This window comes from Stegostoma tigrinum, chromosome 45, assembly GCF_030684315.1.
Source record: "Stegostoma tigrinum isolate sSteTig4 chromosome 45, sSteTig4.hap1, whole genome shotgun sequence".
Lineage (NCBI taxonomy): Eukaryota > Metazoa > Chordata > Chondrichthyes > Orectolobiformes > Stegostomatidae > Stegostoma > Stegostoma tigrinum.
In genome coordinates this window covers 9,107,173-9,125,768 of record NC_081398.1, presented here as the reverse complement: position 1 = coordinate 9,125,768, position 18,596 = coordinate 9,107,173, and the positions used below count along the sequence as shown (strand labels likewise).

The 18,596-nt window shown below is 46.3% G+C and overlaps 1 protein-coding gene across 1 annotated transcript in view; it reads right to left on the bottom strand.

Moving 5' to 3' along the window:
- The window catches only part of LOC125448669 (zonadhesin-like), a 112,674-nt gene that overhangs the window by 58,558 nt on the left and 35,520 nt on the right, over nucleotides 1–18,596 (bottom strand). Inside the window, exons 18-23 of the mRNA XM_059642657.1 lie at nucleotides 16,604–16,701; nucleotides 15,808–15,886; nucleotides 13,039–15,096; nucleotides 10,634–10,747; nucleotides 7,909–8,033; nucleotides 463–605 (exon numbers count right to left, since the gene is read on the bottom strand). Of these exons, the coding sequence (XP_059498640.1) occupies nucleotides 463–605; nucleotides 7,909–8,033; nucleotides 10,634–10,747; nucleotides 13,039–15,096; nucleotides 15,808–15,886; nucleotides 16,604–16,701 (2,617 nt within the window). The remainder of the gene's footprint in view (nucleotides 1–462; nucleotides 606–7,908; nucleotides 8,034–10,633; nucleotides 10,748–13,038; nucleotides 15,097–15,807; nucleotides 15,887–16,603; nucleotides 16,702–18,596) is intronic.

Here is an 18,596-nt window from a genome sequence, read left to right as displayed (position 1 = left end):
TGAGCTGTACTGCTGCAGCCTGTGTGGTGTAGGGATGCCCGCACGGTACAATTAGGGAGGGGAGTTTCACCCAGCAACAATGAAGGAGCAGCCAATATATTTCCAAGTTGGGACAGTGTGTGGTTTGGAAGGAAATTTGCAGATGGTGGTTTCCCCATGTGTCTACTGGCCTCGTCGTTTAAAATGGTGTAGGTCACAGGTTTGAAAGGTGCTGCCGAAGGAGCCTGGCAGTGCACCTTGTAGATGGTACACAATGCTGCTGATGTGCGAAGGGAGTGAAGGTTGAAGCCCATCAAAATGGGTTGCCTTATCCTGGACGACATTAAGCGCCTCAAATCACCAGGCAAGCAAAGAGTGTTCTTCCACACTCTTCATCTTGGAGATGGTAAACATTTCTTGGAGGTGAAGGGGTGAAGTGAAAGGTTTGACAGCATGCTCAAGCTCAAAAGCAATGGAACTCACCCAGGTACAGTTATCTTCACAAAATGATTTCCGTCGTACTGTAGCTTCAAGCCAAATTCTGTCTGGAGCATGACATATTGGCCGGATTGAGAGAGCTGGACTCTGCCCACCTGTTTAGGCAGCCTCACTCTTTTTTGTCCCACCTGCAATAACAAGGATCAATATTTCGCTTTTCTCAGATGTAGTTCTGAATGTTTTCCAACACTGAAAAGCTTTGTATAAGATGGTCTTGACACAGTGCCACCAAACCAGACCAACCTCATCAACAGTCACTTGGTCAGACAGATTCTGATTGTCGCTGAATATCAATCATCATGCACTCATCAGGACAAATGCAAGAATGCCAAGTTATAAATGTTCACAACAATTTATACTGCACGGTTAAAATGGTGCTGATTGGTTGATAAAACCATTTCTGACTAGCAGAAGTGTTGCCATGGTGAAAGTTTCTGGGTAATTCACAATAGGCACAAGGCTTGGATATATTCCCTTTGACTGCAGGGAACTGCTCCCTGTGTGTGAATGTATGTTGCATCTCGGAAGCATGAATGAGCTCAGATACAAACTCAATGGGACTTTGTATTCCCTAGAGTTTAGAAAGATGGGATGGACTCTGATTGAAATATATAAAATTCCAACACGACTGCACAGACTAGATGCATGGAGGGTTTTCCCCTGGCTGGGGAGTATAAAACCAACAAGCACAGTCTGAGGATATGGAGTAGACCATGTTCTCCTTTATTGCTAGATGGTTGGAGTTTAAAGCAGAGAGGTTATGTTGCAGCTGTACAGGGTGCTGGTGAGGCCACAGAAAAAACTGTGTAGAGTTTTCATAGAATCCCAGCAGTGCAGAAACAGGCCACGCATCCCACCAAGTCCAATCCCCCTTCGCTTTCCCTATAACCCTGTATTTTCCGTGTCTAACATATACACCTCTTGACACTATGGGCAATTTAACACAGCCAATCTACCTAGCTTGCACATCTTTTGACTGTGGGAGGAAACCAGAGCACCTGGAGGAAACCCATGCAGACACGGGGAGAATGTGCAAACTCCATACAGACAGTTGCCCGAGGATGGAATCAAACTCAGGTATCTAGCGCTGTGAGGCTGCAGTGCTAACCACTGAGCCACTGTGCCACTTTTGGTCTCCTTACTTGAAAAATGATGGACTGGCACTGGAGGGGGTGCAGAGGAGGTTCATCAGGTTGATGTCAGAGTTGAGAGGGTTGGCTTGTGAGTAGAGATTGAGTAGACTGGGGCTGTACTCATTGGAATGAGTGGGGGGGATGCGGTTCTAATGGGAACATATGCAGTTATGAAGGGAATAGATTAGATAGAAGCAGGGAGGCTGTTTCCACTGGCGAGTGAAACCAGAACTAGGGGGCACAGCCTCAAAATAAAGGGGAGGCAGATTTAGGACTGAGTTGAGGAGGAACTTCTTCACCCAAACGGTTGTGAATCTGTGGAATTCCCTGCTCAGTGAAACAGCTGAGGCTTCCTTATTGAATGTCTTTTAGGCAAAGATAGATTTTTGAATGGTAAAGGAATTAAAGGTTATGGTGAGCGGGCAGGTAAATAAAGCTGAGCCCATGTATCTTATTAAATGGTGGAGCAGGCTCGAGGGGCCAGATGGCCTACTTCTGCTTCTATTTCTTATGTTCTTACAACAGAAAATTTCTTCACTCAAAGGTTTGGAACTCTCTGCCAAGGAAGGTTGTGGAGGCCAAGTCGCTGAGAAAGAAAGAGATCAATAAATAGATTAAAGGCATCAAGGAATATTGGGAAAAAACTGGGATTTATATAGAGGATGAGCCATTACTGTAGTGATTGTAATGAGGTCAGTCATAGATGCTGAGTTCCCTGATTGGAGCTGTTAGCCTGTTCCAATCAGGGAGCCCTGGCTGACAGGTAAGAACAGGAGTGTCAGAGGGTCTGCGTTCTGAGGAAGCTGGACTCAGTGTCAAGGACTCTCCACATGTAAATAAAGGTTGACTTAGTGATGGGGTACTGGCCTCTGGAGAGTTACTTCAATATCATATTGAATGGTGATGGGCTGAATGGCCTATTCTTGCTATTATGGTTATCATAAATTGCTTGCTTGTGTGGTTATTAGTGCACTTTGGGTTGTGAGACAAGTGTTGTCCAATCATATAATCACGCCTAAGGATGGTCTGATGAAGGGTCTAGGCCCAAAATGTCAGCTTTTGTGCTCCTGAGATGCTGCTGGGCCTGCTGTGTTCATCCAGCTTCACACTTTGTTATCTTGGATTCTCCAGCATCTGCAGTTCCCATTATCCCTAAGGATGGTCATTTTGTTTTAGGGTTTGCAAGCATCTGGAATTGCGTGATATGAGCTGCCAGATCAAAGTGCTGTTTGATTCTACCAGACAGTCGTTGAAATGTATGGTCTATGTAACTGCCAGACAACCAGTGCTAAAACTGTTACACAATTGTCTCGTGACAAACCTCCCAGGCGAATGGGTGCACCGTGTTGGTGAGAAATACTATGTGTAAAACATAAGTGCATAGATTGCTTAAGGTGTTGTGATTTATTGGTTGATATCTGTCAATACAGTGTGGAACGGGAGGAACACAGCAGGTCAGGCAGCATTAGGGGAGCAGGAAAGTCAATGTTTTGGATGTGGACTCTTTCATCAAGATTCTTTTAGTCTCACCGTGGTCAATATCTGTTTTATCTCACTTTTGTCCTGAAGTGGGAGAGTGTTTCTGTGACTAGTTTGTATTTCACAGCTATGGATTCCATTTAGAATTGCACCAAAATGGCAACTTTCTACCCTGTAGCTCTGTGTTGTGGCTACAGTTTTTTAATTCAGTCATGGGATGAGGGCATCACTGGCCAGGCCAGGATTCATTGCCCACCCCTGATTTCCCAGAGGCCAGTTAAGAATTGGCCATATTGCTGTGGGTCTGTAGTCACATGTAGGCCAGACCAAGTAAGGATGGCAGTTTCCTTCCCTAAGGGACGTTAGTAAACCAGATGGGTTTTTCCCTGACAATCGACAATGGATTCCTGGTCATCGTTAGATTCTTAATTCCAGATAGTTATTGGATTCAAATTCCGCCATGTGCTGTTGCGGGATTCGAAGCCGGGACACCAGAACGTTACTTGGGTCTTTGGATTAACAGCCCTGTATTAGTGGGGCAGCATAGTGGCTCAGTGGTTCGCACTACTGCCTTGTAGCATCAGGGGCCTGGATTCCATTCCACCCTCTGGTGACTGTCTGTGTGGTGTTTGCACAAAATGCAAGGTCCTAGGAATAGGGTAGGGGTGAGTCTGGGTGGTATGCTTTTTGGAGAGTTGGTGTGGTTTTGTTGGGTCAAATGGCCTCTTTGTACAGTGTAGGGATTCTATGAATACCACTAGTCCCTTACATCCCCAGACAAGCAATGGTAGTTTTGACCTGATAGCTCTAGAGGTAAAGAGGGTTACAACGTGCATTAATAGCCCAGGCTAATGCTCTAGATTCAAATCACACTTTAGCAGCATTAATTTAAATTAATGGAAAAGTTGGAATTAATTCCCCATGGACAGTGCTGACTCTGGACTCTTGGTTGGTGGTGAGTAATCTAATAGCAGTTTAAAAATAAACGGGCCAGTTTTTCACCCTTGTTTTCCCTTTTCCAAGTAGCAGGTATGGGTTACCCCACTCCACAGCCTGCTTCTTTGTGAACTGGCTTTTCTGCATGACATAAGTTGTAGCAACATCAGGATGGCACGGTGGCTCAGTGGTTCGCCCTATAGTACCAAAGGCCCAGCTTCAATTCCAGCCTCGGGTGACTGTCTGTGTAGAGTTTGCATGTTCTCCCCGTGACTGTGTGGGTTTTTTCCTCTGGGTTCCTTCCCACAGTCCAAAGATGTGCAGGTTATGTTGATTGGCTGTGCTAAATTATCCCATAGTATCCATGGATGTGCAAGCTAGGTGGGTTAGCCATGGGAAATGTGGGGCTACAAGCCTGGATGCTCCCTGGAGGGGTAGTGTGGACTTGATGGGCTGAATGGCCTGCTTCTACACTTCAGGGATTCTATGGTTGTCGTTGCATTACCTGCTGTGAAATCCAATTAAAATCAAATCGTCAGGAGGAGATTTGATCGGTTTTATCCCTCCCCAGACTAGGGACTGAGTATCCCTGCTTGCTTCCCTCGCCATCCATCTCCCAGGGGGAGACATTTCAGCGGAGGTCTGATATCAGAAAATCCATACTGTTTGTTACCATCAGTACGGGAAGCGAATATGGGCAGTAAAAGAGAAGTGGGTAATGAAGGAGAGAAATCTTTGGAATTCTCTGCCCCACAAGGTAGAGCGGACTGGGTTTTATATATATATGTATATATATATATATATATATATATAAGCCAAGGTCAAGCTAAACACATTTGTTTTGTTCAATAAGGGAATCACAGATTTATGAGAGCCTGACAGGAAGATGGAACTGAGGCTGCAATCAGTTCATCAATGATAGGGAGAGGGGGAGAGAATATGCTTTCGCTTATTCATCATCTCCTTTGACTATTGTGAAAAAAAATTGCAGTTGATTAACAAGATGATGACACAAGCTCTGAGCTAGACATTGAAAATACCTGAACTACCAGAGAAAGTGTTCTATCCAGATGTGCAGTGGCTTGGTACGGCAACTGCTCTGCCCAGGACCATAAGAAACTACAGAGAGGTGTGAACGCAGCCCAGTACATCATGCAAACAAACATTCCAGCCTTTGATCCATCTACACTTCTTGCTGCCTTGGGAAGGCATCTAATATGATCAAAGACCCCTCCCACCCTGTTATAATCTCTTCCGTCAGGCAGAAGATACAAAAGCTTAAACACATGTAGGTTCAAGAACAGCTTCTTCCCTGCTTTAACTGGACTTCTTGAATGGACCACTCCTACTTTTAATTGAATAGAGTCACATGGCACGGAAACAGACCCTTCAGTCAATGCTGACCATAATCCCAAACTAAACTAGTCCCACCTGCCTGCTCCTGACCCATATCCCTCCAAACCTTCCCTAATCATGGATTTAGCCAAATGTCTCTTAAACGTCATAACCGTACCCACATCCACCACTTCCTCAGGAAGTTCATCCCACACATGTACCATGGCCTCTGTAAAAAAAGTTACCCCTCATGGCCTCTTTAAATCTTTCTCTGTTGACTTTGGTCTTTGTGCACCTTCTCTGCTACTATAACACTGTATTCTTCGCTCCTTCCTATTACCCTAATGCACTTTGTATGGTATGGTCTGCCTGTACTGCGAGCAAAACAAAACTTAATCAAATCAAACATTTCAGTCTTGGGAGCATCACTATTCAACTCGTTATGGTACCGGTACCTCTGGTATCTTGGTACAAAACTTGTCTTTTATAACAATTTTCATGATTATGGGCATCACTGTCAAGGCTAGGCCATGCCCATTGTCTGTGACATGAACTTTCAGAAGGCAGTTGAAATTCAACCATGTTGTTGTGCTGTGATATTTAGATTGGGTAAGGACAACAGGGCTCCCTCCCTGGAAGACATTGAGGAAACCATTGATTTTGACTGCAATCTAATGATTTCAGTTGGGGAGGCAATGGCCTAGTGGTATTATTGCTGAACTAATCTAGCTAAACTAAAGTAGTCCCACCTGCCTGCTCCTGGCCCATATCCCCTGAAACCTTTCCTATTCATGAGCTTATCCAAATGTCTTTTAAACATTGTAACTGTACCCACGTTTAGTTAATCCAGAGACCCTGATAATGTTCTGAGGACCTGGATTTGAATCCTGCCATTTGAATGCAGAAATTTGAATTCAATTTTTAAAAAGTTAAAACTTTAAGGGTGACCATTACATAGAACATAGAACATACAACATTACAGCACAGTACAGGCCCTTCGGCCCTCGATGTTGTGCCGACCTGTCATACCGATCTCAAGCCCATCTAACCTACATTATTCCATGTACGTCCATATGCTTATCCAATGACGACTTAAATGTACCTAAAGTTGGCGAATCTACTACCGTTGCAGGCAAAGCGTTCCATTCCCTTACTACTCTCTGAGTAAAGAAACTGCCTCTGACATTGTCCTATATCTTTCACCCTTCAATTTAAAGCTATGCCCCCTCGTGCTCGCCGTCACCATCCGAGGAAAAAGGCTCTCCTTATCCACCCTATCTAACCCTCTGATTATTTTATATGTTTCAATTAAGTCACCTCTCAACCTTCTTCTCTCTAATGAAAACAGCCTCAAGTCCCTCAGCCTTTCCTCGTAAGACCTTCTCTCCATACCAGGCAACATCCTAGTAAATCTCCTCTGCACCCTTTCCAAAGCTTCCACATCCTTCTTATAATGCAGTGACCAGAACTGTACACAATACTCCAAGTGCGGCCGCACCAGAGTTTTATACAGCTTCACCATAACCTCTTGGTTCTGGAACTCGATCCCTCTATTAATAAAAGCTAAAACACTGTATGCCTTCTTAACAGCCCTGTCAACCTGGGTGGCAACTTTCAAGGATCTGTGTACATGGACACCGAGATCTCTCTGCTCATCTATACTGCCAAGAATCTTACCATTAGCCCAGTACTTTGCCTTCCGGTTACTCCTACCAAAGTGCATCACCTCACACTTGTCTGCATTAAACTCCATTTGCCACCTCTCAGCCCAGCTCTGCAGCTTATCTATGTCTCTCTGCAACCTACAGCATCCTTCGTCACTATCCACAACTCTACCGACCTTAGTGTCGTCTGCAAATTTACTAACCCATCCTTCTACGCCCTCATCCAGGTCATTTATAAAAATGACAAACAGCAGTGGACCCAACACCGACCCTTGTGGTACACCAGTAGTAACTGGTCTCCAGGATGAACATTTCCTATCAACTACCAGCCTCTGTCTTCTTTCAGCAAGCCAATTTCCGATCCAAACTGCTATACCTCCCACAATTCCATTCCCCCGCATTTTGTACAATAGCCTATTGTGGGGAACCTTATCGAACGCCTTGCTGAAATCCATATACACCACATCAACCGGTTTACTCTCATCTACCTGTTTGGTCACCTTCTCAAAGAACTCAATAAGGCTTGTGAGGCACGACCTTCCCTTCACAAAACCGTGCTGACTATCCCTAATCAATTTATTCTTTTCTAGAGGATTATAAATCCTATCCCTTATAACCTTTTCCAACCATTGTCAGGATAAAAAACCCATCTGGCTCACTAATGTCCTTTAGGGAAGGAAATCTGCCTCGTCTGGCCTGCCTTGATTCCAGACGCACAGCAATGTGGGGTTGACTCTTAGCTGCCCTCTGGGCAAATAGGAATGGACAATAAATGTTGGCCTGGCCAGCCATGCCATCTATGGATGAATAAAGGCAAAAAAGAGACATTCTGACTGACTGAACTCAGTGAACTCAGAATGACTGGCAAAACTAGGGAGACTGACCATGATTCGCCGGTTTTTCATCAGAGTAATGGTGATGCCATCAATGGTGATATAAAGTTTTCTCAGGTATGTGGCTCCAGGTAATCCCCTCTCCTCATTCTTCCCTTCAATGCTGAACCAGGGTCCTGGAAATCATTCAATAACATTAATGAGAAAGGTGGAGTGAGTGTGGAGAAAGTACAGAGAGACTCCCTAACACACACATACTCACACATGCACATACTCCCACACACCCTCATACACAAACACACACATGCACAACAAACTCACACACATACACTCATGCACACTTTCACGTTCACACACACTAACACACATACACACACAGATATACTCACATTCACACACACTCATACACACATACATACACACTCAGACACACATGCAATAAACACACACGCTCACACATACACTCATGCACACTTTCACGTTCACACACACTAACACACATACACACACAGATATACTCACATTCACACACACTCATACACACATACATACACACTCAGACACACATGCAATAAACACACACGCTCACACATACACTCATGCACACTTTCACGTTCACACACACTAACACACATACACACACAGATATACTCACATTCACACACACTCATACACACATACATACACACTCAGACACACATGCAATAAACACACACGCTCACACATACACTCATGCACACTTTCACGTTCACACACACTAACACACATACACACACAGATATACTCACATTCACACACACTCATACACACATACATACACACTCAGACACACATGCAATAAACACACACGCTCACACATACACTCATGCACACTTTCACGTTCACACACACTAACACACATACACACACAGATATACTCACATTCACACACACTCATACACACATACATACACACTCAGACACACATGCAATAAACACACACGCTCACACATACACTCATGCACACTTTCACGTTCACACACACTAACACACATACACACACAGATATACTCACATTCACACACACTCATACACACATACATACACACTCAGACACACATGCAATAAACACACACGCTCACACATACACTCATGCACACTTTCATGCTCACACACACACATGCAAACACACGTGCTCATACACACACGCAACCCTCACATACGCAACAAAAACACACGCTCACGCACATACACTCATGCACACTTTTATGCTCACAAAAACACACATACGCACACATACACACACACACAAACACGCAATAAACTCACATGCTCACACATACACATACTCTTTCATGTTCACACACACATACACTCTCATGCACGCTCATACACACACAATACGCACACATGCTCACACAGTTTCACACACACACACATGTGCTCACATACACATACACCCACACACTCACACACATACGCACACTTGCACTCACACACACACACATACACAAACAGACACAAACACCAACATGCTCACGCATACTCACAGTCACACACATACACACCCTCACACACACACACATTCACACGCAAACACACACACACAAACACACTCTCTCACACGCACACACATTCACACACAAACACACACTCTCTCTCATACACACACAGGCAGGCAGACAGACACATAGACACACAAACATGTACATTGACACAGACACAATATACAGCTAACCAGAAACTCAAGTGCACTGAGACACACACATACAGACAGACACGTGTACATAGAAATATACATTCAGGCACAAGTGGATAAATACGTAGAAAGAAAGACATAGACATATACTGACAGTAAGATACATACATCTACACAGTCATACACAAACTGTAAAACACCTGCACACACAAGGAGGTAAACACATAGATACACAGACACAAACAGGCACACAGACAGAACAACACAAACTGATCAAGCAATCACACAAATACTCAAATATGCACATCAACACGCAGAATGGAAAACCCACACAGATACATGTGCAAGGTGTGCATCGCACACACATGTGGGCAGCAACAGGCTGGAGTTCCAAAAAGCAGTCATGTAGATTGGAAACATCCAGTCTGTCTCTCTCTACCTCTCTCTTTCCACAGCTGCTGCCAAACCTGCTGTGTTTCTCCAGCACTTACTGAGTTTATATTTAAAAATAACAGAGCAATGTTTGCTTAGTGTCTTTCGTGACCCCAGAGGATCCAAAGCATTCCCTGCACCTCCCCCCACACAGCCAATGCACTAGTGGTTACTATGGTAACATGGGAAATACAGCAGGCAATCAGTGCACAGCAAGATCCCACCTGCAGCAATGTGATATCGATTAGATCTGCTGTTTTGACTGTTTAAAAGGGAGGGTGAATATTGGCTCAGCAGGTCATCCTTCCACTACTCTTCTTCTTCTTCAAAACAGATCTCCCCACCCTGAGACCTTTCTTACACCCCCCCCGACAAGATTAACATTTCATCGAACATCTGACAAAGCAGCACTGCCTCTGCTACCACTGAGAGTATCGATTTGGACTTAGAGCGTAGGGAATGGGACTCGAACTGTGCACCGACTCCCTCAGAGAAGAGAGGATCACCACGGTGAATACTGGAGCCATTCATGGGCTCAATAGCTATGAGAAGAAATGACAGGTTCATGTCTTAGGTGTAGCTTGTTCAGCAAAACTTGGCTTTCCCTCCAAGAGATGTTGTGTGTCTTTTTACTTTCAGGCTCTGTATCTTTCTTCTTATACATACCTGTCTTATTGCTGCAGCTTCTGGCAAGGGTATATGTACAGGTCCCCAGGAATGTGAACTTCCTGTTGTCAAAGGTTATGTAGTGAGGATCTCCAGACACAATACAAGTGCCATCTGCCACAGGAAATGGGTTAAAGAAAAATTAATTTCTCAGTTAGAGTCACAGAGGTCTACAGCGTGGAAACAGGCCCTTCAGCCCATCTTGCCCACACTGGCCAGTTTTAGCAATTAAACTTAGTCCCATTTGCCTGGGTTTGGCCCACATCCCATCACACCTGTCTAAATGTTTCTTAAATAATAAAATTGTACTCGCTACCACCGCTACCTCTGGCAGTCTGCAAATGTCGAACTGGAAAAGCACATCTGGTCAGGCAGCATCCAAAGGGTAGGAAAGTCAACCCAGAGTCCTGACAAAGGGCTCTGGCCCGAAACGTTGACTCTCCTGATCCTCGGATGCTGTCTGACCTGCTGTGCTTTTTCAGCTCTACTGTTACTGACTCTTAATCCCAGCATCTGCAGTCCTTACTGTCTCCAAGTGGCTGACTGCCTCTGGCAGTTCATTCCAGACACTCACCACTCTCTGTGTGAAAAAACTCCCCCTCTGGACCCTTTTGTATTGCTCACCTTAAACCTATCCCTTCTACTTTTAGATTCCCCTACCATGGGGCTATCTACCTTATCCATGCCTCTCATGATTTTATAGACCTCTATAAGGTCAGCTCCCAGTCTCCTACACTCCAGGGAATATAGCCCCAGCCTATCTAGCCTCTCCTTATAACTCAAACCTTCTGGCCCAGGAAGCATCTTAGTAAATCTTTTGTGCACTCTGGCTAGTTTAATAATATCCTTTCTGTAGTAGGGTGACCAGAACTGCATGCAGTACTCTGAATGTGGCCTCACCAACATCTTGTATTCTGCAACAAGACATCCCAACTCCTGTACTCAACGTTCTGACCAATGAAGGCAAGCATGCTGAAATCCTTCTTCACCACCCTGTCTACCTGTGACTCCACTTCCAAGGAACTATGAACCTGTAGCCTGAGATCCCTTTGTTCCATAACACTCCTCAGGGCCCTGCCATTGACTGTGTAAGTCCTGCCCTGGTTTGACCCACAATAATGTAAACTCCATCTGCCATTCCTGAGCCCCCCTGGCCCAGTTGATCAAGATCACGCTGCATTCCCAGATAACCTTCTTCACTGTCTGCTATACCACTAATCTTGGTGTTATCCGCAAACTTACCAACCGTGGTTTTTGTATTGCCATCTACATCACTTATATAAATGACAAACAACAGTGGAGCCAGCACCGATCCCTGTGGAACATTGGTGATCATAATAAGCCTCCTGTCTGATAAACAACCCTCCACCACCCACCCTCTGTCTCGTCTTTACTAACTAGTCTACCATGCGGGACCTTGTCAATGGCTTTACTAAAATCCAAGTAAACGACATCAGTCGCTCTGCCCTTGTCAATCTTTTTGGTTAGTTCCTCAAAGAACTCAGTCAAGTTTGTGAGACATGACGTCCCTCACACAAACCATGCTGACTAATCATTCCTTCCTTCTCCAAATGCATTCAAATCCTTCAGAATCACCTGCATGAACTTCCCACCACCAAAGTCAGCCTCACATGTTGATAGCTCCCAGGCTTCTCTTTACATGCCTTCTTAAAGAAAGGCACAACATTAGTCATTCTCCAGTCCTCCAGCATATCGCCTGTGGCTATTGATGATACAAATATCTCCGCTGGGGGCCCCACAATTTCTTCCCAAACTTCCCACAAAGTCTTACGATGGACTCGATCGGGTCCTGGAGATTTATAGTTTCTAAGACCTCCAACACTTGTGTAACATGAGCGGTTTTCAAAACATCAATATTTATTTCCTGGAATTCCCCAACCCCCACTTCCTTCACCACAGCAAAAACTGACACACAATGCTCATTTAATATCTTTCCTATCCCCTGAGGTTCAACACAAAGATGACCTCTTTGATCTTTAAGGGGCCCTACTCTCTCTAGTTGTCCTGATTCTTCAATTACTCATGAACTGGATACCAAATGTTGCAGCTGCTTTAACATTTCTCTATCACCTACTCCCATAGATTTCAATTACACCGTTGAAATATGATGAGTCACTGATGTAACTAGATTAGTAGACATTTCACAGATGTCTTTGAAAGGGCAGGAATGGTGTTTCATCACATGCTCTTTATGTATGAGACAAAAGAGATCGACCTGGTTGATGGACCTCTGTTGTTTCTCTAAAGTTTTCTAAAGTTCACAAAAAGAGTTGTGAGTATTATTGACCTTACAAATGACTAACCTTAAATGACACAAAAGAGAATACTGACATAAATCACTCATCCCAAAATAATGACCGCAAGTTATAGATGAATCTCCTGACCTGGGTGTGGCGGAGGTGCCGTTGGTGTCGTAGAGAAGGTGGTCGATGGGATCCTGGGGGTGGATGATGGGGGCCCAGGGGTGGATGGTGTGGTCTGGGGGGAGGATGGAGTGGTCCCGGGGGTGGATGATGGGGTCTCGGATGTGGATGATGGTGTCCAGTGGGTGGATGGTGTAGTCTGGGAGGTGGATGGAGTGGTCCAGGGGGTGGATGATGGGGTCTCGGATGTGGATGATGGGGTCCAGGGGGTGGATGGTATAGTCTGGGGGGTGGATGGAGTGGTCCCGGGGGTGGATGATGGGGTCTCAGGGGTGTCCCCAGGGGTGGATGGTGGGTTCCTGGGGGTGGATGGTGTGATCTCGGGGGTGGATGTTGTGATCTCGGGGGTGGATGGTGGGTTCCCGGGGGTGGATGGTGTGCTCTCGGGTGTGGATGATGGGGCCCAGGGGGTGGATGGTGTGCTCTCGGGTGTGGATGATGGGATCCAGGGGGTGGATGGTGTGCTCTCGGGTGTGGATGATGGGGCCCAGGGGGTGGATGGTGTGATCTTGGGGGTGGATGGTGGGTTCCTGGGGGTGGATGGTGTGATCTCGGGGGTGGACGGTGTGGTCTCGGGGGTGGACGGTGTGATCTCGGGGTTGGGTGGTGTGTTCCCGGGGGTGGATGATGGGGTCTCAGGGGTGGATGGTGGGTTCCCAGGGGTGGATGTTGGGGTCTCGGATGTGGATGATGGCGTCCGGGCGGTGGATGGTGTGCTCTCAGGTGTGGATGATGGGGTCCAGGGGGTGGATGGTGTGATCTCGGGGGTGGATGGTGGGTTCCCGGGGGTGGATGGTGGGTTCCCAGGGGTGGATGGTGTGATCTCGGGGGTGGATGGAGTGGTCTCAGGGGTGGATGATGGGGTCTCCGATGTGGATGATGGGGTCCAGGGGGTGGATGGTGTAGTCTGGGGGGAGGATGGAGTGGTCCCGGGGGTGGATGATGGGGTCTCGGGGGTGTCCCCAGGGGTGGATGGTGGGTTCCCAGGAGTGGATGGTGGGTTCCCAGGGGTGGATGTTGGGGTCTCGGATGTGGATGATGGCGTCCGGGCGGTGGATGGTGTGCTCTCAGGTGTGGATGATGGGGTCCAGGGGGTGGATGGTGTGATCTCGGGGGTGGATGGTGGGTTCCCGGGGGTGGATGGTGGGTTCCCAGGGGTGGATGGTGTGATCTCGGGGGTGGATGGAGTGGTCTCAGGGGTGGATGATGGGGTCTCCGATGTGGATGATGGGGTCCAGGGGGTGGATGGTGTAGTCTGGGGGGAGGATGGAGTGGTCCCGGGGGTGGATGATGGGGTCTCGGGGGTGTCCCCAGGGGTGGATGGTGGGTTCCCAGGAGTGGATGGTGGGTTCCCAGGGGTGGATGTTGGGGTCTCGGATGTGGATGATGGCGTCCGGGCGGTGGATGGTGTGCTCTCAGGTGTGGATGATGGGGTCCAGGGGGTGGATGGTGTGATCTCGGGGGTGGATGGTGGGTTCCCGGGGGTGGATGGTGGGTTCCCAGGGGTGGATGGTGTGATCTCGGGGGTGGATGGAGTGGTCTCAGGGGTGGATGATGGGGTCTCCGATGTGGATGATGGGGTCCAGAGGGTGGATGGTGTAGTCTGGGGGGAGGATGGAGTGGTCCCGGGGGTGGATGATGGGGTCTCGGGGGTGTCCCCAGGGGTGGATGGTGGGTTCCCAGGAGTGGATGGTGGGTTCCCGGGGGTGGATGGTGTGATCTCGGGGGTGGATGGTGTGGTCTCGGGGGTGGATGTTGTGATCTCAGGTGTGGATGATGGGGTCCAGGGGGTGGATGGTGTGCTCTCGGGTGTGGATGATGGGGTCCAGGGGGTGGATGGTGTGCTCTCGGATGTGGATGATGGGGTCCAGAGGGTGGATGGTGTGCTCTCGGGTGTAGATAATGGGGCCCAGGGGGTGGATGGTGTGCTCTCGGATGTGGATGATGGGGTCCAGGGGGTGGATGGTGTGCTCTCGGGTGTGGATGATGGAGTCCAGGTCGTGCTTGGTGACGGTGTTTCTGCAAAGAATTCAGAAGTAAGAAAGTGAACTGTAGTAACTGCAAAAATTCGACGTTGTTGCTTGGTGTTCTCCCTTCATGGGAAATTGAGAGCAACTGGGCACAGTGTCGGGGTAAGGGGCCAATCCTTTAGGATACACAGTGTCTCAGCTAGCCTTGTTGTCTCACAGTGCCAGGGACCAGGGTTCGATCCCACTCTCGGTGCCTGGCTGTGTGGAGTTTTCATATCCTCCCCGTGTCTGCGTGGGTTTCCTCCCACAGTCCAAGGATGTGCACATTAGGGTGGCTTAGCCATGGGAAATGCAGGATTACAGGAATAGAATGAGTCGGAGTGGGTTAATCTTCAGAGGGCCAGTGTGAACTCGATGGGCTGAATAGCCTGCTTCCACATTGTAGGGATTCTACGAGTGAACAAGGAACATTCTCTTCAGAGAGGAGTTGTGGAGGCTCCATTGTTGAATGTATTTAAGGCTGGGACCAACAGAAGTGTGGTCTGTCAGTGGATCAAGGGCTTTTGGGGAATGGGCAAGTTCATGCCCAAGATCAGCTGCAATTGTGTAAAACGACACAGCAGGCATGATGGGCTCAATAGCCTCCTCCTTTCCAGTTTCTTGAGTTCTTATGTTCCAGATGGCACGTGAGGTTAAAAGAAATTGTTTATTTTGCTTCCAGTGCTGATAACCGAAGGGACGCACTCAATATTGGTCTTACCCAAACAGTCAACGATGCAGACTTTGTCCACCCCAAGTTCAGCAGTCTTGCTGTCTCCTGAAACACCTTCTATGATAAACTGGAAACAGAAAGACAGTGAGTTAGATCATAACATATGATCCTCCTCCTCACCTCAACTCTTCAAGTATGTGTGCGTGCGTGTGTGTGTGTGTGTGTGTGTGTGTGTGTGTGTGTGTGTGTGTGTCAGGGGAGTGGCAGTGTGCTCCCGAGGTGTGTGGGACACCCCTATTCTCCCCCAAATGATGTATCCCCCATCCCATGTCACCTTTTCTCACATTTGCCTCTGTAAACGCCTGCCCACTCCCACCTGATTAACCATGGCATTAATATGACTGGCAGTGTGTATTATTCAGGCCAGTATAAATTTTGTGAACAAGCCTAAATAACCTTTGATTATTGGTCCACATATAATGCAACGCAACTAATTTCAACAGTCACCTAATGAGTATGTTAGGCGTGTCGGCCCAAATGTGTGTGGGAAGGTGGCATGTTTGCCACTTGATATTTTTGGCATGCCTGCCCTGCTGAAAACACACATGAAGGGCCACATAGATTCCAACCCAACGCTCCAGCAGCTTCTGTGCCTGTTTACTTTGCTCCGAGTCCTCACCCGACCAAGCACAGAGCGTATCAATTCATTGATATCCAGACCGACATAATTAAGCGCACTGTTGAGCATTGTAGGCATCACTTCTCAACTTGTTTCAAGAATCTAAACACCATCACCAGTGAGCAACCCACCCAGGTTCCTGTAGCATCCCTTGCCTTCCCTTACCTGAATAGGCGTTGCTCCACAATAAACTGCCTGGGCCTTCGTCCATTGCTGCTGTGGATTACCAGAGTGAGTATAGAATAACGGCCTCCCTAAAGATCCTATTGTACACCAAAGAAAACGAGAGCACATTGTCAGGCAATGAGATATCAGAAAGTGACTGTATGGCTGTTTCCGCTCGAGTGGGCAGCACCCTGAACAGCAGAAGGATCTTGGGGTTCAAGTCCATAGCTCCGTAAAAGTGGCCACACAAGCAGATAGGGTGGTTTGACATGCTTTCCTTTATTGGTCGAGGAATTGAGTGTAAGAGTCAAGATGTCATGTTGCAGTTTTGTAAGACTCTAGTTAGGCCACACTTACAGTATTGCATTCAATTCTAGTTGTGCATGCAGGAAGGATGTGGAGACTTTAGAGAGGGTGCAGGAGATTAGACGTATAAGGAGAGGCAAGAAAAACTCGGGCTGTTTTCTCTGGAGCGGCGGAGGCTAAGGAGAGACTTGATAGAAGTCCGTAAAATTATAAGGTGCACAGGTAGGGTTGGCAGTCAGAATCTTTTTCCCAGAGTTGAAATGTCTCATACCAGGGGCATGCATTTAAGGCAAGAGGGGAAAAGTTCAAAGGAGACATGAGGGGCAAGTTTTATACAGATAGTGGTAGTTGTCTGGAATGCGCTGCCAGTTTTGGAAGCAGATACGATAGGGGTGTTTAAGGGACTTTTAGATAAGCACATGACTATGCAAGGAGTGTAGTGATATGGACCAAGGGCAGCTGGAAAGGATTAGTTTCATTTGGCATCATGTTTGGCACAACATTGTGGGCTGAAGGATCTGTTCCTGTGCTGTACTGCCTGTGTTCTATGTTCTACGGTCTGGTTTGATTGCAACCAAAATTTGCATGTGTGTGGGTGCGTGATTCTGATCATGTGTCTCTTTGAGTTTGTGTTTGCATGTGCTAGCTTCAGTAAATGTAAGTTTTTGTCTGTATGTGCATGTATAAGTACATGTTTGCACATATGATGAAGTGTAAAACCTTTCCCGTATGTCTGTGAAGGTACCTGTATGCATATTCATGTGTGCCTGGTCACTTAAAGTAAATGTATATGTGAATAAAACTTTGTACTTGCATATGTGTGTATCCATATCTACTCACACACATTTGCATACATATGTGGTATATCCATGTACGTATTGCTGCACATGTACGTTTTTATGATTCCAGCTAATGTTATTACTAGTCATGTCAGATCTCACACTGAAATCTGCCTTGATAGACCACATTTTATTTTGGTTTTAATGACAAGCTCTTTCACAAACACACAATGCTGCAGGTTTGATTATTTTAAAATAAAACATAAATTTATTAAGCAAAAGAAAATGAAGATAAAATAGAACAAACCAAACTATTGACATAAAACACAAATTTCAGAACCCATTGTAAAATACAAATCCATTAATCCCAAGAATAATTCTTCCCAGAATTCATGCTTTCTCTTAGGATTTAAGTTAATTGTGGTTTTAATATCTTGTCTTGTGAATCTGATAGCCTGTTCTGGAGCTCTCTTATAACTGAGCTTAGACTTCCTCAACTTCAGATAATCTTTTCATGGTTTTAACTAAACACCTCTGATCTGGAACTTTTAAACAGAATTCCTTACACTGAATTAACCTCCCCTTCTTACAAGTCTCTGTTTTACACATCTAGTTTCAGCAAAGACTTCTGCAAAACTGCCTAAAAACAGTAATGGGTATTTTCCCTATGCCCTAAAAATCTAGAATCTTCTGTATGAAAACCTAACCACACCCCACCCCCCCACTGTAAACAATGTGAAAGTTTTGTTCCAGGAAGAATCTCTCTCTGATGCTGTATTTTAAAATAAATTATCATTGTGACAATACTCTCACTTTAAAAAGCTTATTTTGTCCTGGGTTTTATTGGAGAGGCTATAAAGGCAAAGGTGTCAAACTGGCTACTGGAAATGACTTAAATAAACAACTTA